The 24,382-nt window shown below is 47.9% G+C and overlaps 1 protein-coding gene across 2 annotated transcripts; it reads right to left on the reverse strand.

The window, feature by feature from the left end:
- Positions 1 to 2,685: 2,685 nt before the first annotated feature.
- TNFSF15 (TNF superfamily member 15) lies at positions 2,686 to 24,138 on the reverse strand. Of its 2 annotated transcripts, XM_071574596.1 has the most exons (5): positions 24,082 to 24,130; positions 23,716 to 23,986; positions 17,071 to 17,122; positions 16,317 to 16,364; positions 2,686 to 10,766 (listed from the first exon to the last, which is right to left on the reverse strand). In XM_071574596.1, the coding sequence occupies exons 2-5, from the start codon at positions 23,911 to 23,913 to the stop codon at positions 10,339 to 10,341; spliced, it is 726 nt and encodes a 241-aa protein (XP_071430697.1). In that variant the 5' UTR covers positions 23,914 to 23,986; positions 24,082 to 24,130; the 3' UTR covers positions 2,686 to 10,338. The 2 variants fall into 2 exon arrangements, with proteins under 2 accessions (XP_071430697.1, XP_071430696.1); XM_071574595.1 differs by having other exon boundaries at positions 23,716 to 24,138.
- Positions 24,139 to 24,382: the final 244 nt, after the last annotated feature.

Here is a 24,382-nt window from a genome sequence, read left to right on the forward strand (position 1 = left end):
CCCTGAGGCAAGAAAATCCTCTCAGAGTGAGCTGTGCTTGCCAAAAACCAGAAGGGTTTGTGGTTACACACTCAGCTCTGAATGGGGGCAGAAATGCCTTCTTGAAATTGGGATTGTCATTTAGAAGCTGAGGTGAGGAACAGCAGATTTGCTCAACAGAACCTGCCTAATGAATAACTTGGAGGTCTAGTTTATGACCATCAGAGGGTCAGTAAGCACACCATCACTGAGGTTGGAAAAGTCCTCCAAGATCATCAAGTCCACCCTGTGCCCGATGCCCACCTTGTCACCCAATCCAGAGCACTGAGTGCCACAGCCATTTGTTCCTTGGACAGCTCCAAGGATGGGGACTCCAAACCTCCCTGGGCACCCCTTCCAATGCCTGACCACACTTCCCTAAAGAAATTCCTCCTGCTGTCCCACCTGCCCCTGCCCTGGCCCAGCCTGAGGCTGTTCCTTCTCCTCCTGTCCCTGATCCCTGGAGCAGAGCTTGATCTCCTCCAGCTCCCCCTTCCTGAGTCAGAAGGTTCCCCCCTGAGCCTCCTTTTCTCCAGGCTGAGCCCCCCCAGTTCCCTCAGCCACTCCTGCTGCTCCAGCCCCTTCCCAGCTCTGTTTCCTTCCCTGGACACATTCCAGCTCCTCAGTGTCTTTCTTGCCATGAGGGACCCAGAACTGGACACAGCACTTGAGGTGCCTCCCAGTACCCAGTAAAAGGGGCAATCCCTTTCATGGTCCTGCTGGCCACACTGGTCTTGATACTGCAAAGATGCTACTGGCCCTCTTGGCCAACAATGGGACACACAGGAGATCAGACCTGTGCTTTTGGTTTGTGTGAGAAGTGGCTGCAGCCCATGGGGGAAGGAAAGGTCCTTTTCAGTCCTCCTTACTGACCTCCTCTATTAAAGAAGCATAAAGGGAAGAGCTCTGAAGGTAAATTAAAGGGGTGCCCCTGTCTGTAAGGCAGTGGTGGCAGAGCCCTGGGGACTGTCTCATCTCAGTGGACCTACAGATTTGTACACAGATCCTGGAATTCCCCACATGCTGTAATATCTTCCCTACCTTCTCACCAGCTAATTCAGCAGCAGGGAGAAACAGTCCCACTGCTAGGAAAAAAAAAAAGACTTGTTTCATATCTCCTTGTCTTTTCTCTAGAGATTCCCCTGATTTCCATACAGATGTCCCACTTCCTTTTCTTCAAGCAGTGAAGTCATCCTGCTGAAGGGCTGGGCCATGGGCAGCACTGGGGCTCTCACCAGCCCTTTGGAAGGATGTCATTTGTCATCCTGTGCTTTCTGATGGCAGAAGGGAAGTGCAGTGAGCAAACATCTGGTCTGTGTGATTTCCCAGACCTGTCAGCTCTTTGCATGATGATGCCCTGATGGATCTCTTTGGTCCCTGCACACAGGAATGGGCCTCATGTGTGCAGAGATGGGCTCAAAGCTCAGGGAGATGCTGGTGAGTCTTTAGAGTCATTGACTGGCTGAACCACCAGCAGGGAATGCTGAGCCTCTTCCCCTCCCAGTGTGTGTGGGACAGCACTCTCATCATTAACTAATGAGTTTAACCTCATCAAACAAGGCAGGAGGAGGAGGGGGATGCTGGGACAGGAGCCAACATCAGGCTCTGTTTCTGGGAAAGGCTGAGCTGACATTTCTGGGAGCTACAAACAGCTTCCCACCAAAACAGGCACTGGTTCAGCTCAGAAATGAGGGTCAGGGTGTGATTCCTGCTTTGAAGATCTCTGGGATTAACTGGGAAAAGGGACATGGCCCCTGAAAGAGTCAACCCATCACTATCAGGCTCTAGAAAAGCCAGATTAGCACCCAAATTCCTGCAGGTTGTGGAGCTGTACCTGTAGCTGACACCCATGAACAAAGTTCATTACTGTAGAAAACAGAATTAAGTTTTCATGTTGTTATTATTCTTTTTTTTTATTTACAGAAATGGCAATTTATGGGATTGGTCAAATGGGTGCTATTGTGAGAATTAGAAATTTAGTTAATCCTCATAAAGTCCTATTTTCTGAGTCATAAATCCTGTTCTGAAACTCTGAGGAAAATCTCAAAACATGTCAAGGTTTTACTAAATAATCTTCTTTTTCTTGAGCAGAAAGCAGTTAAATGGGAGTTTTCACTTGGAAACTGGGTATTTATCTTTGGGATGCACTGGTTGCTGTTGGTTTTTTGTTTTTTTTTTGGAGGGGCAGAGTCAGGCACCCTTAAAAATGAAGGTGAGATTGAGTTTTATCCAGAAGAAAAAAAATGTAATCCATGGAATTGAAAATTACAGTCCCAGGATTCCATCATAAACCACTGGAGCAAAATTCTCTAAATTAAAGGCTCATGGAAACATCTGCACCTTGTCCTCAGATGAAGAGAGTTTAATGTCACTGTTCTTGAAATGTTTATCATTTTCTGTGTGTATTCTGAATGGAATTATTATACTATGTACAACATATAATTTAATAAAATCTATAAACACATATAAATAATTTATAACAAAATATATTATAAAATAATACACCCAACACTACACATTTGAGCAAACATGTGTAACAAACAATATATTTTGACAGGAGGAGATTCTGCCTTTCCCTGCTACAAATATGAGCCCTTGGTGGGTGTTCAGTAAAGAAACACTCACGAATAAATATGAATGAAATTAATTTTATTTTTTTTGCTTTAAGACACAAAGTGCATTGTAAAGAGCTCTCTATAAACTCCATTTCTAAAAGAAACAGCGTCGAGTCCAATAGATCCAAACTTTATACCATGAACTTTACAATTTCTCTTACATAACATTAAGACATCTCTATGTACAGTACCAATAAATATGCAGCAAACATTTTTTTCAGTGCCTTTTGGACGTTTTAATATAAAACTCTACAACCAATGGAAGAACAAAACTAGATTTGTGCAAGGAGAGCAGCTGGAGAGCTATTTGAGGTCATAATTCAGCAGAAGACCCAAACAGTGCTGGCTTATGTTGCTCAATAAGGCAGGTTATAATCTCTCAGGCAGTGCCTTTCATGTCTTTCCAAAAGATTTGGCAATAATACTTATAAGGCAAAAGGAATTTGGAAGTGTCACTGCAGAGTTCACACTTTGCAAGAGAGTCATGCCCAGGGTTGGCACCAGGACTCCAAAAGAAACGGAGCAGTGGAGCTCTGATTTCCTCTGAGAACCTGCCTGGTGGATGCTGAGTGGGTTGGAAAACACAGCCCTTACTCAGCTGCCTGTCCAGGAGCTGAGGTTTCCATGGCCTTGGACCTTCCTGGGAGGGCAGATCACTCCATCTCAGCCTATACTTCAGGACAAAGTCTCCCTGCCCTGCCAGAGTCAACTCAAAGCTGGATGTAGTCACTGGGATGTTGAACTTGTCCCCAGCTGGGAAAAAGGTTCTTCGTGCAAGAGCAAAGCTGAGAAGGGTCAGATCCAGCTGGGGTTGGGCATCAGGGCTGGGACTGTTAAACCCTCATGTCCTACTCTGGAGGATGAATCCCACGGAGTAACAGCTTTAGAGGATGAAAGGGAACTTCACCTTTCCCTCAAGACTCACGTCCAGGTGTGTATTTGTGGGGGTTTGTGCCCAGGCAGTACCTGGGCAGCTTTCCCCACCCACCTGGCAGTGAGTGCAATGCCATCACCTCTTTCACAAAGTGCCTCTATTCTCTCCCTTGCTTTTACCTGGGAAAACCCAACACACATCCCTCTGCACCCTGGGAGAGAGGCACCTCCAGAATCCACACCAACCCTGGGATGTGCAGCCTTTGGAGATGTTCTTCTCTTCCCCCAAAATGCCAGAGAGGGAGCCTGGAGATTTATGAAGAGCAGACACCTTCTCTATGACTAAAGGAAGGCACAGTGCTCAGGTGGAGGGACTCCATGTGCCAGTGTATTTGGACTACAAAAAAGATGCTACCTCAAGTTATTACCCTAAATGTGCAAAGCACAGAGTAAAATGGCAATAAAATTGAATTCTGCTTAGCTCAAGTTAAAATAGAAAATAATAACAATAATAATAATAAAATTCTAATTTCCTTTTGCTCTTCTTTTAAGTGTGAGGTAGATATTGGAGTTAAAACAATAAAGCATCAAACAACACAACAGTTTTTGGTGTGGCAGGGCAAAGCAGGCTGATTCCCACTGCCTGATTAACTCTTGGCTGACCTACAGAGGCTGTTACCAAAACCTCTCAGGGTTTGCAAGTGGGTGGAAAACCAGGGCACACAAATGTCCCCCATCAGAGGGTTCAAGAGAAAACCTTCCTTGAGCCAAAACACAGAGCCCTTCACCAGAAACCCCTTCTGAAGCAACTTAAATAGGATGCTCTGAGTTCAAGCCAGGAGAACAAACCAAATTTTGGAAATACAAAATAATATGCCCAGTGGAGAATGTTTCTCAATTTTGTTCACGGAAAGAAAGAAATTTGCATTCTTGGCAGCAGAAGAATTGAAGATAAGAACCCCCAGCATGAGAAATATGCATCCAGTTCTGCTCAAAGGGTAAGGCCAGCAAAGCTTGAGCTGGAACAGGACTGAGGGTGTCTCCAAACAACACTTTGAGTTTCATTTGGCCAAAATTCCCTAAGCTGGGTTGTGCCTGGCAGTCGGGGGCTGAGCAAGCTGGGAATTCCCACTTCAATTCCCAAGCTGCCAAGGTGGTTTCACATGTGGTGGGAGGTGGGACAAATGTGGCTCTTTGGTCAGGGGCTGGAACTGTGGTTTCTGTCTCCCTTGGGTCCCTGACTCTGGGCTGACAGTGGTGCCGTGATGGTTTCTGGTGGGCACTGCTGTTCCCCAGCACTTGTTCTCTTTCAAAATAGACTGAAAAAATACCAAAAAGAGAGAAGCAGCTGCTCCCTGAGCTGCAAAGGGGGAAAGGGACTGGGAAAGAAAAGCTGCTCAACCTTGACATTTTTTGCCCTGCAAGTGTCTATAGATTCCCAGGGGAGAGTCTGAATCTGAGTTGACTCTGAGGAGGGACCTCTAACTGCATGAAATGATGAATATTCATACAGTAACCCACAATAAATCAGGATTCTTACCCGTCAGCATTACCCAGCTGCAGGAGCTGGTCACTCTGAAATGGGATACTTGGTCAGTGTCTTTGGAAGGGGACCAGCATCAAAAGTTGTCACATTAGTTAAGCTGCATTTTTATTATCATAAAACTTGGAAAAGAGAAGCTTAGTCAGTTCTTCTGGTCAATACATATCAGTGCTGAGGCACAAGACAAAATAGGACATTTATATAAAATCCTTTACAGTAGCAAAATGCTATACTGGTGTGTAACACCCAGATCTGGGCAAAGACTCTCGAGAGTTTCTGATTCTTCTAAAGAATGAATTCTCTCCTCATTTCTCATCTGAAATGATGGGCCACTCAGGAGATAAATAAAACAAAGCACGGCATGGTCAGTTATACCACACAGGGGTGAGAAAAGAGATTCCTCCAAAACTCTGCAATATCCCTGGGGAAAATTCCAGGGTGAATTCCTTAATCCATTCCTTGGTCTGTGGGGTTGGGCCCCTCTATTAAGGGCTCTGCTCATCAAGCCACAGCCCTGGGACATCCCAAATCACCTCAACAGCATCTTTTGTGTCCTTTGGGTTGTGGTTTTCACCTCCAGACTCTAATCCTGCCAACACACATGGGCTGGGTAGTCCATGCAAACACTCCTTGCTTGGGAGGGTGATGGACTTTTGAGGGTAAACACAAATTCAAACATTCCATCCCCCTTTAATTTGAGGATTGTAGACTGGACTCCTCCCAGATGGGAAAACTCAGCTGGTTTTTCCCTTTAACCACAATGCAAGGACCAACTACAGCACAGGTTCATGTTGGTAGGATTGGAGCTGCATTCCTTGGAAGTTGATTAAAATTTACTTTTGCATGGTCCTGGAGAGAAAGTTAATGCTTATTCACCAATATTTAGTTTTTAAGGGGAAAGAAAGTGGGAGGTAAGAGAATTTTTTCATGACTTTAGGTTGTGTTTAGTGTTAGTTTGGGGGGGATCAAAGAGATTAGGGAAGAAGACAATTCATAAGATCTAAAATACTTTGAGCAGATATTAAAAAAGATACTTTGAGCTGTTGTTAAAAATTAATAATAATTTGATACTTCTCCTTTCAATGCACTGAAAGGAGCTTTGGGGTTTTTTCTTAAGAAATGGAAGGGCTAAAACTTGAAATCAAATGGTTTTTCCTCATTTAGCCTGAACTTCCTATTTCACCCAATCAGCTTTTTCTATTTCACCCCTTTTCTCCAGCTTCAACTTTTTCTGATAATAATTTTAGTTTCAAAACCACCCAAAACAAATCACATGTTCAGTTTGGCCACAGACTTCGAGGTCACTGGTTCCCATGACCAGATTTTTCAGCTTCTCATTCAACTGAAAATGCTGATGCTTGTGAATCTCACCTCTCCAGAAATGCTTCATGTTAGAGAACATTGTCTAACTTAATAAACACAAATTTCTGAGAACATTTGAGTCCTTATTTAGCTTGGAAAAATCTGAGAATGCCCAGTTTAGGTTCAGTCTGTTGGAGATATTTCTCTTGAAGCTTGACCTCTGTCTTAAGTGGTTTTAGTCTGAATTCATTCCATTGATTTCTGTGGAGGAATATTTGAGTCAGAATGAGCCCCTGAATACTTATTATATTTGCTGGTTGCTGTTACAGAAACATTATTAGCATTGAGAGGGAGAGAAAAAAAGAATTTCCACTAGGGGAGATGTGGGGATTAATATTCTTGCACCACTTTAAAACAAGTAATGCCAAATATATTATTTATTCCACACAGAGTGTGCTAAATGTGCTAAAAGCTGGTGTGTGTAACAGGCTGTAAAACTTGTTCTAACTGGACTAAAATAAATATTTCTGTGCTGTGGACAATGAATGGAGAGGGTCACACCTGAAATGGAGACAAATTGGCTGGTGAAATTCATTGTTAGTGCACAGTGGACACAAATACTGGGCTTTGTGCCAAAAAAAGGCTCGTTATTGCCAATGGGCTTCCCAGAATTTCTATGGAATATACACAAATACTCATGTCTGTGTGTATATATTCCACAGAAAGCTCTTTGGTGGAATGCCAAGCTCTGCATCCACCACTCCTCTCCCCTGGGCCTCATATTCCCCACCACTCAGTGCACCAGGATCAGCTGATGGTGACTTAGGAGGCAGTTCCTATGGAGATCTGCTGGCCAAGCCTCCCAGGACTGGGTTGTGCTCTCAGAAAAATGCTACATCATCTCATCTGTAGAAAAAAAAGAGAACTTTCTGAACTACTGCCACTGTCTAAGAATAGAGAGTTTCCACTCCAGTTTTCCTCAAGGATAAACCAAATTCATCCTACATAGCACTTCACAGAAGTTTTCCTACCTAGTTCCTGGCAATCACCTGTCCTGGACAGGTCACTTTGAAGTTTTCACTGTATGAGATTGATCACATTGCTTTGGGTGCTCTGCAGGAGCTGCAGATCTCATCTTTTCATGAGTTCAGATCCTATTTTGGGCACACAATCAAGGGAACAGAAGCTCACAAAGACTCCACGTGGGGTGTTGAGGGAACACTTGAGAAAATCTGAGATGTGGAAAGTCTCCCAGAGAATAATTTGGTCTAGAACTTCCAAAGGTGTGAGATTTTAGCAGATTTTACCATGGTGGGGGGGCCCTGAGCAGTAAGAACAGCCCTGCCAAGGCTGGATGACCAGACAGCCCTTCTGAGAAGGAATGAGGGCAGGTTTTGTGTGCTGGGCACTGAATGCATACCCAGGGAATAAATACTCCAGTTTCACCTTCAAAACAAGTGCAGAGCAGGTGGAGGAAACATGGGAGAAAGGACTCAAAGATGGAATTGAATCTGGCTGATGAAGACTCAAGAGGATCCTCTGGCCAAGAGTGTTTACAGATCTTTACTTTCACTCTCTGCCATCCCAGCCCATTTTGAGATGTGTTTTCTCTGAGCCCTGGGGTGACTGTGAGAGGGAACTGGCATGGAGGAGATGGCACTTGGATGGAGATGTGTGGACAGGGCTAAGAAGGTGCCTGTGGAAGGAAGAAACCAAGAGGACAGCTGAGATGTGGATGGGGGCAAAACCAAGGGCGAGTCAAAGAGAGGATGGGAAGCCAAACTAGGATGAGGTTGGGATGCAGGGACATTGTGAAGGTCTCCCAGATGGGCACTGCCAATACCCAGTGAGTCAAGGAGGATCTGGAAGCAAGAAAGACGCTGGCTGAGGAAAGGAGGGCAGGTGAGGATGTTCTCCTGGCTGTTGGGGTGTGTTTAGTGCTGAGTCAGTGTAGATGAAAGAGTGAAGGGCTGTGGGATCCAGGTGCTACAGAACAGGGAAGGATGACCCTAAAGCCTTTATTTTTTAGATGATTTACTACAGAAAAGACCTGCTTGTTTTCATGTCAGCACAAAGGTGCTTACACCAAGCCATGAAGGGGCAGAAATCTGGTGTTGTCTGGACCTTCCCACTTCCCACTCTGCTCCCTTCACCCCCAATCTTGGCCTTTCTGCTCCACATTTCAGCAAGAAATGTCTCCTCTAGGGAAGAGACTTGCCATGGGCAGAGCAGCCTCGTGTCAGCGCTGGCTGGGCTGAAGAAGACATGGATGTCATGGCTGGGTTGTCTCCACTAAAGAACTTTGCTCAGTTCAGCTCCTCAGCTACAAGTCCCATTCCCAGAGCTCTGGATTCCCCAAGTTCAGTGGCTTCCCAGCACTGAGGGTGAATTTGGGCTCCACCATCACCTTCAGTGGGAACATCAGCTTAGGAAATCGAGCCTTGCTGTAACTTCTGGCCAAGAAGGGGGAAAATGGAGGAAATCCAAGGAGGTCAGGCAGGAGAGAGAAAGAGCTGCAGAGGGTGAGGGTGGTGGGTGGTGGGGTATGAGACCTCCTGGAAGTTCAGGGTGTGAAGTCCAGATCTGTGAGGACATGAGTCAATGCCAGGGAAGTGTTTGCTGCAGGAGCAGAGGGAAAGGCGGGGACTTTTCCTGAGAGACACTCAGGACCACGAGACAAGGTAAGGGCAGGGGGGGAGGTGAGACGCTCCTGAGCTCCACACCTGGCCATGCCACACCAGGATCGTGTCTCCACACCTTTTGACCTCGTGTAGGGACAACTGGTGGCCAACCTTCACCCAGGGCAAGGCTGGGGAGTTCCATGAGCTCAGGGGACCACCAGTGGCAATGGTTGTAAGGGGAAGCATCCAAATTTCTTTGCATTTAACAGAATGGAAAGCAAATCATTGCAGAGGTTTTTCTCTCAAGATTTCAGTGGCTGATTTAAAAGTGTGCAAAGTTTGGCTCTGTGTCTCTCTCTGCCTGGATTTTTCTCTTTTCCTAATCCTGGGACCTGGAGGGGAGATTCCACTTTCATGCTGAAAGTGTTGGTGTGTGTTCCCTGGATCTATCACATAATATTTGGAGGCTTTCTGTTGCTTTTGAAAACCTGTAAACACTTTTTTGGAGAAAACAAAAATTTCAAGTAGCTGCTGCAAAACAGGAGATATAATTTTAATCTACTTTACAGGGGAGTCGAAGGGGATTAATGAAGCAATTAATAATTAACCTGAGCTTTATGTTAGTGCAAAGTACTGAGTAAATCTGTTCATAAGGAAATTATGAAAAATAATTACCTTTTAGAACCGAGAGGCTGAAGAAGAGTCATGCAAAACTATACTGGAAGTGCTGGAGAAAGTTCAAAAACACTTTTTGGAGTTGAGGAAATTGTACATTGGAGGTGGAAACAGTGACATATTCCAGCTGCAATATTCCTGCTCAGAATTCCTACTCACAGCCATCAAACTGTTCCTCCTTAGCTTACAAAGTTTTGAAGAACTTTCAACTTTTACTTTCCAAAATACATTTTCTTGTCCTCCAATCAGACTTTAATTTTTCTGTTTGTTTGGCTTTGTTTTGGGTTGGTTTTTTTTCATTGTTGTTGTTTTTTGGTTTGTTTGGTTTGGGGTTTTGGGGGTTTGTTTGGTGAGTTCTTTTTTTAGTCTTTGGGGTTTTTTTTTAGTTGGTGTTTTGTTTTTGGTTTGGGCGGTTTTTTTGGTGATTTTTTTTTAGTGTTTTTTTTTTTTGGTTGGTGTTTTGGTTTTGTTTTGGGGTTGGTTTTTTTTTTTTTTTGGTTGTTTCTGTTCAACCTGAAGCTTCAGCTTTCCCTACCCACTAAATTAAGGCTCCAGTGAGCTGCAGGGGAATGATGGTACAGAGGAAGGACAACAGCAGGAATCGCACCCCAGCGCACACCCACAAAGCCAAAGTCCAAGGAGGTCCCCCCAGGGCCCTGAAGGGACGACCCCACCAGCTGCTGCCAGAGACCTACAGTAAAAAGGCCCCAAAGAAGGTTTTGTGCTCCTTGGTGTAATCCACCAGCTTGATGTCACTGACGTTGACCATCAGCTTGTCTCCCACTTCTAAGGAGACCACAGCTCCCAGATAAATGGGCTGGAACCAGCCATTCCAGTTCTCACTGAGGGTCTTGGTGCCCGTCAGCAGCTGGGTGGGCTCGGGGTAACTGTCAGTGACCTTGGTGATGATCTCAGTGACAGAACTGGGTCTACTGGTACTCTCAATGGGCCCTCGGAACGTGACCTGAGCATAGACATAGTAGTCCCCAGACACAGGAATCACCAGAGCGTTGCTGGAATAACTCAGGTTGTTCTTGGTAAAGGCCAAGCCTCGCTTGTCTTCCCACTGCAGGATGGGCAGGTGGCTCCCCACGGCACTGCTGAGATCTTGTCTCTTCACTGCAGGAGGGAGAGAGAGGGAGAGGAGGTGGGTTAGCTCAGTGCTGCCAACTGCCATGGGATGTCTCTGCTCCAAAGGGCATGGAATTCCAGCAGGGTGATCAGAGGGTTGGGATGGAAACGGTCTCATTTCCCAGCTTGAAACCTGGGGTGAGTTGGCTGCAGGCCAACTGTGCAGTGGGATTTTCAAGGGTGCCCACAGGGTGCCCACACCTGAAAAATCAGGAGTGAAGGTCAGGGAGGTTTTTGGAAGACCTGGACCAGTGTGAAGGGGTTTGTTGTGCCTGGGGGTCCTGGTTGGAGGTCAGATCCCAAATGATGGGACTGTCCTTCCTAAAGGCCAAGCCCCTGGCACTGGGGTGGCTTTATCCTGCTGTCCTACCTATTTACAGAGTAAAAACCTTGTCCTTTAATGAAACCAGCACTGGGCACTTGGACTCATGGGCACCATGACTGAACCTCATGTTTTGGTACAGCAAGAAGAAATACTGAGACACCCTTTTCTTCAGCAGGGATGGGCTGCAATTCTGTCTCTGAGACAGACACTACTGTGCTGGCACAATGCCCACAATGCCCACCACGATGTGTCACCAAGCTCTGAGACACTTGAACTTCTCTTCCTGCCAAGTTGCTCCCTGAGGGATGTTGAGCTTTCTCAGCCTTTGTCTCCAGCTTTTCTTCCTGAGTAGTCTCAGAGAAATCCTTTGTGTAGAACTGCCTTTGGTTTCCCAGTTACCAGCTCAGGAGACCTCACTGTGCTTCAAGAGACCCAATTTTAGAAGCAGCACATTATATTTAAAACCATTTTTGTCTCTTTCCTTAGAAAGCTTTGCTGGGACAGAACACTGAGTTTGGGGTCAGCCTCAACATTCCTCCAGAATTTTTCCCAGTATCTGATCACAAGCAGAGCTCTGATCCTCACCCCATCACCAGCTGATCCAAGCTGAGGATGCTCCTCAGGCTGCAGAACTCTTGGGGGAAGACTCAGGGAACTGCTGCCCTGTTCCCCTCAGATTTCCTCCACATTTCTATCACACAAGAGGCAGGAGAATAACCCTCAGCACTTGCTTGTTTTCCTCCAGGGAGGCAAGAGTTGTCTCTGCTTTTACTCCCTGCCACATAAAACTGCTGTGGTGAAACACCAGCTGAGGCAGTGGAAAGGAAGAGGATAAAACCCATTCAGATTCTGCCAGGTATTAAAATGAACTTGGAAAAATTAATGATGAATGTTGAGAATTACTGAGGGAACTGATTGCCAGGACCTGAGACCTTTTAAATGAGCTTGATGTTTAAAGTTCATTTTGATTCAGTGTTTGGGGAAGGGGTTTGTGTGCATGGGCAGGGAGACAAACAGAATGCAGGTAAGGGAAGGCTTTGAAATTCCCTTGGCAATAACTATTAGATTCATCCTGGGGGGAAATGAGATTCAGAAAAAGGAATGTTCCCAGCTCCCAGGGGCATCCATTTCCCTCTCTTTTCTGCCATAAATAATCCACAAGGAGACCAGAAGGTGCTGGGAGTGCAATTCCTTGCATATTCTCTGAGTAGCATGACAAAATAATGCCCTTTTTTTATAGCCTGCCCATCAGTGCTGCTGAAGCATCAAACCTTTCTGATCTTTCCCCAGGAGGCAAAGAACATGAGGAGAGTATTTCTGTGGGGGGGAACAACAGACATGGATTGTGGTAACAGGCCAAGCTAAATTATGGAAGTATTATAAGGTTTAGAGCCATTGGAGCTTTGCCTGATACAGAGAGAGAGAGGAGTAAAAGAAAGTGAAAGTACTCATGGTCTGCCTTCATCCCCATCCACCTCTGGGTGTTCTGAGTCCTGGCAACAGCTCAAGCAGCTTTGAGTCACTCTGAGGTTCCCAAGAGCTTGGAGTAACATGTCAAAGAGAACATCTCCCAGCAGAGGAAAACTTATCTGAGATAGGAAGGACCAGAATATTTCCAGAAAATGTCCTGGGCTCTTTTCTTTCTCGGGAATTTTGGGAGGAAATTGAGGAGAAGCTGCCTGTGAGATGCTCTGGTGTGTGTAGAATGATGCATTTCAGATGTCAATGACACTCCATTCCTCAGCGTTTCTGACAACTAATAGGGTCTCAAATGAAGTACATCATTCCAAAACTTCTAGAATTAGGCAAGTTTGACAGTTATAACCTCCCTTTTAGGATAAATCTCACTCTTATTGAAGCTCTCTATTTTCAAGTTAATTAATTTTCCCCCTGCTTTCAGTACTGGTCAAGAGGAAAAATACATGTTCAAGTGCCTTTGAATACAGTCCAGCTCCTTTTCGAGTAGCAGCTGTGCTTTGTACTTATCATTTATTTATTTATTTCATAAATGATGGAGCTGCACTTCCTCAAAATACACCTATTGTGCTCATTCTTGAGGTCAATAAAACCAATAATAAGGGATCAATAATAAGGGATTCATTGCTACAGTTCCATCCACTAAAATTATTTCTGCCACTAAAAATTTCTGCCATTCCTTACTTCTCCTGTGCCCAAAGTTTAACCCCTATTGCTTGTCAGATTTGGGGGGTATTTTGTTGAACTTTGGGGGTTTCTACAATTCTGAGCCCTCACCAATGTGAGAGTCTAATCCTGAACTCTGTGCTTGGAGTATCACCAATGGAGTGGAGGCTGAGCCTCCTGTTGTGGTCAAGCCCTTGTACAATGTGCCTTGCCAACATCCCTGTGTTCTGTTCATGCCCTGAGAATTCAATACAGCCCTTAAAAGGTCTTTTGGAACAGAAGGTGATGCTCTGCCCAGATTTAGTGGAGTGCTTGGGCACCACTGCAGCACCCTAAGTGTGAGCCTGGTGGGGTTTCTACCACATAGTTCATCCAGCTGTGCCACAGCTGGTGACAAGAAGGAACATTTGCTGCTCTGAATCCTGACCCAAAGTGCAACTAGATCAGTAGAAAGGGGATGAAGGCAGGAACAGAGCAATCAGCACCAAGGGCACACCAGAGCACAGCAGAGAAAGGGGATGGAGAAAAGTCTCAGCTGGATATTCCCAAGGCTCATGCCATTCCTCACTGGGCACTGCCATCCAGGGAGGGGAGACCCTGATGCCAGTTGGGATAAGCTCAAAGAACTCAGTGTGTGTTAAAAAGGCCAAGAGCAGGTGGAAAATTCACCCTAAGGGAACACACACCAAAACATTGAGTTATTCTGTTACTGCCCATTCAGTGGCACATTCCTGTGGAAGGGCTCTGGCCATTTCTCATTCCTCTCACTCCTCTGCTCTCACCTCCAGAAATAAGTGCCTAAAACTAGAAAAAGATGGAGAGAAGAGAGATCTGGAAGAGATTTCCTACAAGTGAGGGTTTGTGGTCTGCCACCTTTACTGTCAGAAAGGTTGGGGAACGTGACAAAGGTTGGGAGAATCATTATTCCTTTCACACTTTCTATGCACAAGTCATGATTTGTGAGAAAAGAAAACCAGAGTGGAACCAAATAAATTACTATTCACAAACTTTAATGTAACAGGAAATATTTTCTGACTGCAGCATCCTGTTAAGTTTGGAAACTCATTTCCACAGGATAGAAACATGTTTGGGCTTAGGAAAGGTCAAAGACAAGTCCATGGTTATTGGGTTCCCTCATGCCCACATAGCACAGCAGGTTGGGCACAGCCTTTCTGAAGGGAGAGATAAAATCCCCCTAATTTGCTCTTTTCATGCTCTTTGCCATGGCCAACAATGACCTGAAAACTTCAAGTCAGAGGGGATGGGGACAGTCCTAGGGAGGCTACTTGGGAATGATGGGGTAGGAAGTTTTGTAAATATGAGGTCTGAGGAAATCTGAGGAAAACTCTTGGGTGCTTCCTGGGCTTTTGTGGGACACAGGGAAGTTCCCAAGAGCAGAGCAGTGCTTGGCTGCCCCTCTGAGGCGCAGCACAGGGAGCCTCTGGATCTCTTTTGCCACAGAGTCCCCTTTGGAAGCTCTAACAGACATAGTCCTTCTGCTCTTGCAAACATGCTCTTGAGCTGAGATGTGATTTTGGACAAGGACAGGTCAGGTTTGGAGCTCTACAAACCCCCAGGCCAAAGGGATGGGGACCATCAGGAAGGACCTTGTGGATTAGGGAGAGAAAACTATGCTGGGAAAACAATCAGCCCTGAACTACTGATTGAGTGAACCCTGGAGGTTTGTGTGAAGGATCACAGCATGTCCTGCATGCTTCAAGTTGGAAAGTGCATCCTGGGGACCACTCAGGGCTTTGGGGAAGCCTCTGCTCTGAGCTGTGCTTTGGAGAGGTGTAAATTGTCTCAGGCCTCCTGGAAAACCCTTCAGCATTTCTCCCTCTTCTCTGGTAATACCTGAACTTTCCAGGTGGGTGGAGCTGGAGAGGATGGGGGATGTCTCAGGGCAGTGGCCTTGGTGTGGTGACAACTTCAAGGCTCAGGTGGTGAGATGGGGACATTGCAGATGCTGGTAGGCCCTTGGAAAGGCTTGGCAACCCTTGGGAAAGGCGTGGCAGCCCCTTGGAAAAGCATGGCAACCCTTGGGAAAGGCTTGGCAGTGCTTTGGAAAGGCATGGCAGCCCCTTGGAAAGATATGGAAACCCTTTGGGAAGGCATGGAAGCTCGTTGGAAAAGCATGGAAACCCTTTGGAAAGGCATGGCAGCCCTTTGGAAAGGCATGGCAGCACTCTACAAAGGCCTGGAAATCCTTTGGGAAGGCATGGAAGCTTTTTGGAAAAGCATGGCAGCCCTTTGGAAAAGCATGGCTGCCTCTTGGAAAAGCATGGCAGCCCTTTGGAAATGCATGGCAGTGCCTTGGAAAGATGGAATCTCTTTGGAAAGGCATGGAAGCCCCTTGGAAAGGCACAGAAACCCTTTGGAAAGGCATGGCAGCCCTTTGGAAAGCCATGGAAACCCCTTGGAAAGGCACAGAAACCCTTTGGAAAGGCATGGCAGCCCTTGGGAAAGGCATGGCAGCCCCTCAGTCAGGGCAGCCCACCCTGCAAGAGGGCACTGTAATCCCATCTTCCTAACACAAGATAAAGGACTTAAGGGTTCAACTTGGCTTTACCCTTTCCTTGCTTGCTCTGACCTGTGTTAGAGATGATCTCAGAGGAAATGGGGGGATTTTATGGAATTATGGTGTGTGTGGCCTGAGAAAGGCCTTGCAGAAAAAAAAAGCTCCAAAACTGCCCTTGTAAGACCTGATTATGCTACAAAACTGGTAGTTCTTGGCAATTCACTGCTCCATGAGGGCTCTCTTGAGCTCCTTTCCCTGCCTTTTCTAGGGGATTCAACAGATCTCTGAGACATCAGGCACTTAAGAAGAGCTTCTCATTCAGTGGAAGGAACAGCTTGGAAAAATGATGACATTTTTCTGTCCTTTACCTCCCTTGTGGGGCCTCTCCTACAGACACAGCCTGCAGCCAACCTGTCATGATCAACAAGGCAAAGCTGATGATTCTCTTCCCCATGTTCCCTGCAACACCTGATCCTATCAGATCCATGGTTATTGAACCACCACATGTGCTGAGAGACCCACAGGAAACACTTGGGTTTGGAACAAGCATTACCTGTCAGGTGAGCTCGGGGCTTCTCTGCACTTGAAAGTGTGTCTGTAACTGAGGGAGAAGGAAAAAAAAAAGATGTAAGGATGTTTGCTGCTGTTCAAGTCATGGAATCAGAGTATTCAACTCCTGGCCCTGCACAGACACCCAACAATTCTACCCTGTGCCCCAGAGGATCATCCAAACACTCCTGGAGCTCTGGCAGCCTTGGGGCTGTGCCCACTGCCCTGAGGAGCCTGGTCAGTGCCCACCACCCTCTTGGGAGCCTGTTCAGTGCCCACCATCCTCTGGGGGAAGAACCTTTTCCTAAGTCAACAAGATGTGAGTGGTGATGGGTGACACCAAGGAAATGTCTTCAGACCCTTTGCATTTCCACAAGGCTGAGTCAGGAATCATTTGCTGTGATCACTTATTGCCTCCACTGAGGTGATAAAATCCCTTTGCAAACAAGTGAGTTTGTCAGACCTGCTGTGGTGGGCCCAGAGTTTGGCATGAAAGGGCTCCCAAATTGCTGCTTTTGCACCTTCAGGGAGTTACACTGACCCTGCAGAGCTGCAGGGGAGGTCTGTGCCTGCACAGCCCTGGAGTTAGGAATGCTCACCCTTTCAGGATGGCCCCAGTTACCTCCCTGCACATTCTCACCCAGGTTTGCCTCAGGCTGCCCAGGCTTGGTTGGCTCAGGAGGGATTAGGGTGGTGAGAGCAGAAGGCTGGGAATTGCAGCACCCAAAGGGATGGGGGGAAAGGACTGGCAAACTTACCAGCAGCTACTGCCCGTTGCTTCAGAAAGTGAGAGCCCTTCTCCTCTGTGACCTGCAGGAGAGATTTACAGGCAGTTAGCTCAGGGCTGCAGGATGCACCTCCACACAGGGGCTTGTGGCAGTTAGCCCAGAAAATGGAATGTGCTGCAGTGAGTTAGTGAGTTCAGCTGGAGCTTTGCTGTAAAACAGAGAACTCTGACAAGACTTTTCTGCTGTTGGTTTGAAAGTGCATCTCCAAAAGGATGCCAGGGACAGGACCTGGGCTCCTGTGGCAGGGATGTTGTTAAACTCCAGCCTTGTCCAAGGCTGGATGAGCCCTTGGCAGAAATGGGAAAGGACCAGCATAGTGGGCAGTGTGAATTAGCCGTTGGTAACCCTCCTCTGGGGTGGTGACTCTGTCCAGCCCTGCTGGAGCACCTCTGCTGCTCAGAGCCTTTTGTCCCTCAATCCATGCAGAGCAGACAAAGCAGATTCTCCCCTGTCTCAGGACTCTGCAGTTTAAGCCTTTACAGGCACAAAGAAGAGATTAACTGAGGTGTATCAGCTACACCTGCTTTTCACACACAGAATCACAGAATCAACAAGGTTGGAAAAATCCCCAGAGATCATCAAGTCCAACCTTTGACTCAATAGCACCTTGTCAACTAGACCATGGCAGTAAGTGCCACTTCCTGCATCTGTCTTATTTCAGACTGCAGGTGTGTTGCTTAGGTGTGCTCTGAAGGTTGGGCCACCTCCTGGGGAGCCAGAGAGGAGCTGAGCAGGTCTGAGAGCAGCTGGCAGAGGGTGAGCTCAGCACTGCTGACACTGCACTGGGGCAAGGCAGGTTGGCTCATCATTCCTTGCCTCTTACGTCCTAGAGCTGAACATTCACATCACCCCCTCCTGCAGGGCATGGCCCTGGGCCCTGCCAAGTGCCTCTGACGTTTAGGTGGAGCAGTTCAAAGGGACTCTGTTGCCTGCCTGGCACATGCCTGCTGGGGCTGCTCCTCCTGAGTCACACCCAGGCACAGCCCTGGGTCCTCGCCAAGTGCCAGCTCCAAAGGGAGGGTTCTGCAGGATGCTGACTCTGGATCTGGCTCCCTGGGATGTGAGGAGCATCCCTTGGGCTGTCCCCAGGGCACAGCAGAGAGCAGGCAGGGTGGGATGTGCAGCCAGCTCAGGGCCCAAAGGGAGGGTTCTGCGGGATGCTGACTCTGGATCTGGCTCCCTGGGATGTGAGGAGCATCCCTTGGGCTGTCCCCAGGGAACAGCAGAGAGCAGGCAGGGTGGGATGTGCAGCCAGCTCAGGGGCCAAAGGGAGGGTTCTGCAGGATGCTGACTCTGGATCTGGCTCCCTGAGATGTGAGGAGCATCCCTTGGGCTGTCCCCAGGGAACAGCAGAGAGCAGGCAGGGTGGGATGTGCAGCCAGCTCAGGGCTGGCTCTCAGGGCTGCCAGGAGCCTCCAGCACGCAGCGTTTGGCAGGAGCCCACGGGGCTGGTGTGGTTTATGGAGAGCTACCAAAAGCACAGGGAATAAACTGGCACTGGCCAGCTTGCAGCAAAGGGGTTGATGCATTTTTAATAAACAGGCTGAGAGAGTATTAGTATGTAGATGCTGGAGCTGTCTCCTGGTGGCTGTGTCTCACAACAGCTTCAAATACTGCAGGAGAAGTAGAAAATAGATAATTTATATTAGCTGGGGGAAGGAGAATGTTTGTGGAAGAAGAGTCAGGCTGCCTGGGGTTGGGTCTAGTAACCCAAAGATAATTTCATGGTTTGCCAGCAGTAAACATCTGTGTGCTCTGGCAGAAAACCATGGTTTCTAAAATGCTCTCTCCAGTGTGCTGGAGAAGGAAAACAGCAGGGAAAATTCTCTTTTTCTCCCTCCCTTGCCCGCTGCACACACACACACACACACACATCAGCCAGCCCCAGCAGCCTCCTGCTCTGCTGGAGATGCCACCTGGCAGAGATGGTGGTGTGAAAACTCCGTGCAGGGCTGAGGGAGGATTGTTGTGGGCTCAGGGAGATGTCTGGGCCCTTCATTCTGTCTAAGGACCTTCTCCAAGGCCCTGCTTGCTGTGGAGTCTCAACACACCTGTCCTGTTGATGTGACACAGTCACAGCCAGGTGACTTTGTGCTTCCCCTCAGCACAGGACCAGAGCTGAGGATTTCCCTTCCACTCTGCCCTTGCTCTCAGCCACAAGTACACAAACACGAGGATATTTACACCACTATTTGTGTGACACTTCCTACATAGTTACCAAGTGACACGTTTTCTAACAGTGGCAAGAACTGCAAGGAGCTACAAATCAATCACAAACCTACATTTAAGGATGGAACTTCTGGGGAACTGTTTGCCTACTTGAAGCTTAATTTCTGCTGAAGTACTTCAGACAAACTTGGATGTTGCAATACAAACAGAGGTGGTAGGAAAAAGGGAAGGACAGCGAGAAGATTTCTGCTTCTTTATAAGGGACAGCAAAATGGTTTTGTTTAAACCCAAATGTACTTGTTTCCAAAGAAATCCAGATGGAAACTCCAGGTGCAGGAGCTGCATTTATAGATGCTAAAGGACAGTGTGAGGTAGCAGACAGAGCAGGGTGCTGCAAGGTGTGAAGTTATCCTGCTGCTGGCAAAGGCATGGCTGTTCTTTTTATTCCCAACTGTGCTATTTGATAAAGAGAGAAATATAAATCTCCTAGAAAAGAATGTTTTAGCCCTAGACAATGCTCCATAATGAGCAGGTGTCAGCAGCACTTGTCCTAAGTAGGCACAGATGTTGTACAGTGATGGTGAGGAGAGTTAAGCAGCATGAGATAACAGATCACTGACACAATTGGTGCTTTTCTCCCTTTTCCTTTCTTGCTTAGCTGTGATGCTGAAAACTTCACAGCCTCGCTTCAATCTTCAGTTTGGTTATTGGGGAGAGAACAACCAGCCCTGAGAGATGTTGAAAATCCCACCTTAGAGCTGACTCACAGATATCCTGGACAGGCAGCTGGTTACTCTGAAGGCCTGTATGCAAAACACTTCCACATGGTTTTGGTACCAAGAATGTCCCAAAGCCCCTGGGCATTTATACCCAGATATTGCTAAACCCCAAAAAAAGGGCTGAACATCCCCTGTTCTGTGTTTTGGCTCTTGAACCTCTGGACAGGGCCAGGGATACTCAGTGGAGAACTGTGTGGGAAGAGCAGCTGGCACTGCAGGCAGAGGGATTAACAAGCAAAACATCCCCAGCACCTCCATCCACTCCATTTTTAGCACAAGGCACTATTTTACAGCTCATATGTGGTACATAGACCCAAATTTTGCTCTCTCCAGACACGCTGCATGGCCTGGGCTGGGCATTTTTGGCAAGGACTTGTCCAGTGCCACTGAAAACTGCCCCAGTAAGAACATTTTGGCTGGACAGTAGTGCCCAGAGGCAGCCTGTCCCCAGGGCATGTGCTCTTTGCCTTCTGTGCCCACAAGGACCAGGTGCATCCAGCAGCAGTGGCCAGTCAGGAGTTTTCTGCTGCCCTTGGAAGGGGCATCCCAACAGCTGGGCCCATCCAGAGGCAATGCTCACTGCTCCTCCCTGGGCATTTCACCCTCCTTACAGATCAGGGAACCATTTCAGGTTCTCTTTCCCATATGGACAGATCTTTTCTGAGCTTTGTTGCCAGATTTCTGACTTCCTTTGGGGCAGGGATCCAGGTGGAGCCACTGGGACTTTCAAGTCCCTCCTGCACTGCAACAGCTCCCTCCTCCATTGCCAAGCTGCCATGGCACAGGTATGTCACACAGGCTCACAGACAGTCCCCTGGACAGGCTCTGGAATTTCTCTTTGTGCTGCTTGTGGTCCTGACATGCCAAGGATGCCACAAAAAGAAACCTAAGTACCAATGTTCCCAGGGCACAGGACTCGCTGCTCTGCTTGCCTGGGTCAGCTGAACAGGCACTGAGGCAGCCAGAGATTTTCCTGCTGAGCTGCTCCTTGGAGAGATTTGTGAACTCAGACTGAAACTTGGCTTTCCTTTGGGGAAAGGAAGTCCTGGACCTTCCTCTGCAAGGGCACCACTAGAGTCTTTACACGGATTTCCTGCTAATAACACAACCCACGTGCTATTATGTAAAGAACTCTATTTCCTCACCTCACTCTGTCTTCAAACACAAAAGAAAGGGGTTTCTCTTTCCAAAAGGAGGTGTGTAACGAGTCTGGAAGACATCCAGGGAAACCATCATCAGACTTGAATTATTCATGCAAGACTCATTGTATCATAACACAGACAGAACACTGGCTGGCTCACACATGTTGCTGTAATACAACTTGCCTTGCTTTTTCCTGAAAGGGCCATTTCCAGAGGAAAAGGTGAGTTTGCATCTCTTCAGAGGCAGGAGGTGACACCATGTGCACCCACACAGATGCTGAGATGACCAAAGTGCCTCACCCCACAGGCAGAGGGCCAGGAGAAACACACCCCTGTTGCACAAACCTCCCCTTCTCCTCCCCCTTGCTCCAGGAAGGACTGGCTCAGGAATTTACTTCATTTTCCTCTCACATGCTGAGTCCCTCCCTCCTCCCAGGACTGTCCCCAGAGCAGGAGAAGGTGACAATCCAAGCGTGTGTGGGCTGAGTCCTGGAGCAAGGAGAGGACTCCTCCCGTGGGCTCCCTCCTGTGAGGGTCAGCAAGGCAATGCTCATCTGGGGCAAACCTGGGTCTGCCCACCTGTCCCAGTATGCCCAGGACACCCACACCCCAAAACCAGTGCCACAGAGAGCTCTGACACACACATGTGATCCCAGTAGTCATCCTGGGCTATCAAGGGGGCACATGGGGAAGGAGCCATTTAGCAATCCAGTTCTGACACCTCAAACACAGAGGGAAATGCAAAAAGACATTTTCCCAAGAGCCTTTATGCCCAAAAACATGCCCATGGACTGAAACAGCAGAGCTGCGGACAGAGCTCCTGGGTTCAGTGTGTGATGTGGCTCTTTGGGGCTTCACAGAAAGCCACCCAGGCAGACAAATCCACCCATCTGGGCTTTCCTGCTTGACAACACTGATGGAAGAGTCAGAGAACAGCAGAATGAATGAAAAACTGAGCAGAGGCAGGAACAGCTGAGGTGCAGCTCCTCCCACTGCACAGCAGGCACTCAGGCAGCCCCATGACCTTCCTCTTCCTCCCTGGGACTCTCAGAGGTTGTAAGTCATCTGATCCCCTCATCACATCACTGTGGAAATACTATGTGCTAATAATTGAGTGCATATGCATGGAAATACACTCCAGGGTAGGCCAGGCCAGAGCAATTCTCAGAGCTTTTCCTCCTGAGAAGCCAAGCCCATTCATAAAGTTGCTTTTCTCTGCTAACTCTGCCAACAGGACCAAGAGCCAGGAACACATCAGACTGATCAAACAGGCTAACACTTTATTATTCTTTCACTCTAAGACTGCTCCAAGACTGAGCTGTTCTGCTCTGTACAACCAGAGAGGATGCAAACAAAGCCCAGTGCAGTGAGACTCTTCACCTCCTGTGCCTCAGCAGCAGTGACAGAGGCAGAGCAGTCACACACTTCGCACATGCAAGGAAGAGGAATATTGAACAGCCTGAGGCGCCACACGGGGCTGCAGGAAGGTGGAACCAGGTAACACAGGTGATGCTGCACTTGGGCATGAGCTCAGGGTCAGCCAGGGGCTGGCACATCCCTGTGCAGCTGCGGGCATGGCTCTCACACCCTCTACACATCCACAGGCTAAACATGTGCAAAGTTAGAAACCTGCCTTTGAGGCCACTTTTACTACCCCTGCTTTCTTACCCTAAGTAAGCTCCTAACAAGTACACTAATTAGCTGGGGAATTGCAGACCCGGAGCTAAAATTCTTCAGACCTTTACACACATAAATGCATCCTGCTGGCATGGGGCAGTCCTGCTGAATTCACAATCTCCCCTGGGAATAGGCATTTTCCTGCAGGATTGCACCACAAGGGATGGAGCAGCACAGAATAGTGTTAGAAGCAGCACAGCACGAGCTTGGATGGCTGGGAGCAAAGTGAGTGCAGCTGTCAAGGGAGAAGAGCTGAGGAGATTTCTGGATCTAGAGAGAGTATTAAGGGAGAGTGCAAAATAGGCAGGGAAGTTTAGGGTCAGACTCCTTGTCTCAGAATTCTGCAGAAGTTTACATTAATTAAACAGGAGAGCTGGAGATGTCAACCCGCTGATGGGTGATGGGCAGTGACCCACTGACATCACAGCATGGTCAGCAGATGTTGCTCAAATCAGATACCAGGAGGGAAAGTCTCAGATTGAACCCAAAAGAAGAGAGGAAAATAAACCATAGTGTCAAAGTGTGGCTGAAATCAGGAGAGAGACATTGATTTACATCAACTAGTGGGTTTTTAAAACATTTTCTGCAGCATGTCAACAAAAGTTTTGAAGCCATGCCTTGTACTGTGACCTCAGCAGAAGTAAGGCAAGAACAGGAACCGTTAGTTAAAAACTCTGAGCAATAATATCATTTATCCCGGGCAGTTTTTCTCAGCGTGAGGAAGAAGGAACATAACAGTGAGCTTCACACATTCCCCCAAAACACGAGAAACTCGTAAAGAGAATTTAAAGCCCCAAACAAACGCGGCCCTGGAGACGCAGGACAGCAACGAGGTGGGAGCGCCTTACCTGGCTGGCACAAGAGCTGGGGGTTCGCAGGTGTCCCAACAGCAGGTAGGCAGTGGGCAGCATGAGGACCAGCACGGAGAGCAGGCAGAGCAGCACCGCGCAGCGTATCCTCCTCAAATCCTTGCGGAGGTGCATCCCAGAGCCCGGGCTGGTTGCGGCAGCCGCTGCCTCCGGAGTTATCTCGACCGCGCACTCCATGCCAGCGCCTGCCGGGCGAGATGCTCTTCCTCGCTGGGAGCAGGGGACGGCGAAACCTCCTGTGGCGCCTGCCCTGCATGGAGACCCCCATTAAATAAGAGCTGTCCCGAGTGTGGGAAGGCACCGCCGCGCACACACACCCTCCCTCCCGAGGAATGCGCCGCCTACAATAGAAACCCAAGCGCAGGGAACGGGAGCAGCGCTCGCCCCGCGCTCCCTGCCCGCTCCCTGCCTCCCGACGGCTTTTTTTTTTTTTTTTTTTTTAACCCTCTCTCTCGGCGCAGAAGGAAGGCAGGAAAGTCCCAGTGGGTGGAACCAGGATAAGCCCCGCTGCTGGGCTGGATAAACTTGAAAGTTTTTCCGCATGGTAGAGGGAACGTGAAACCGATGGGAGTGAAAGTGAGAAGCAGGGGTAGAGCGAGGGCGAGAGGCAGAGGCGATGGAGCCCGGCAGTTTCTTATTTCCCAGA

The sequence above is a fragment of the Pithys albifrons genome, chromosome 20 (genome assembly GCF_047495875.1).
Source record: "Pithys albifrons albifrons isolate INPA30051 chromosome 20, PitAlb_v1, whole genome shotgun sequence".
Classification (NCBI taxonomy): domain Eukaryota; kingdom Metazoa; phylum Chordata; class Aves; order Passeriformes; family Thamnophilidae; genus Pithys; species Pithys albifrons.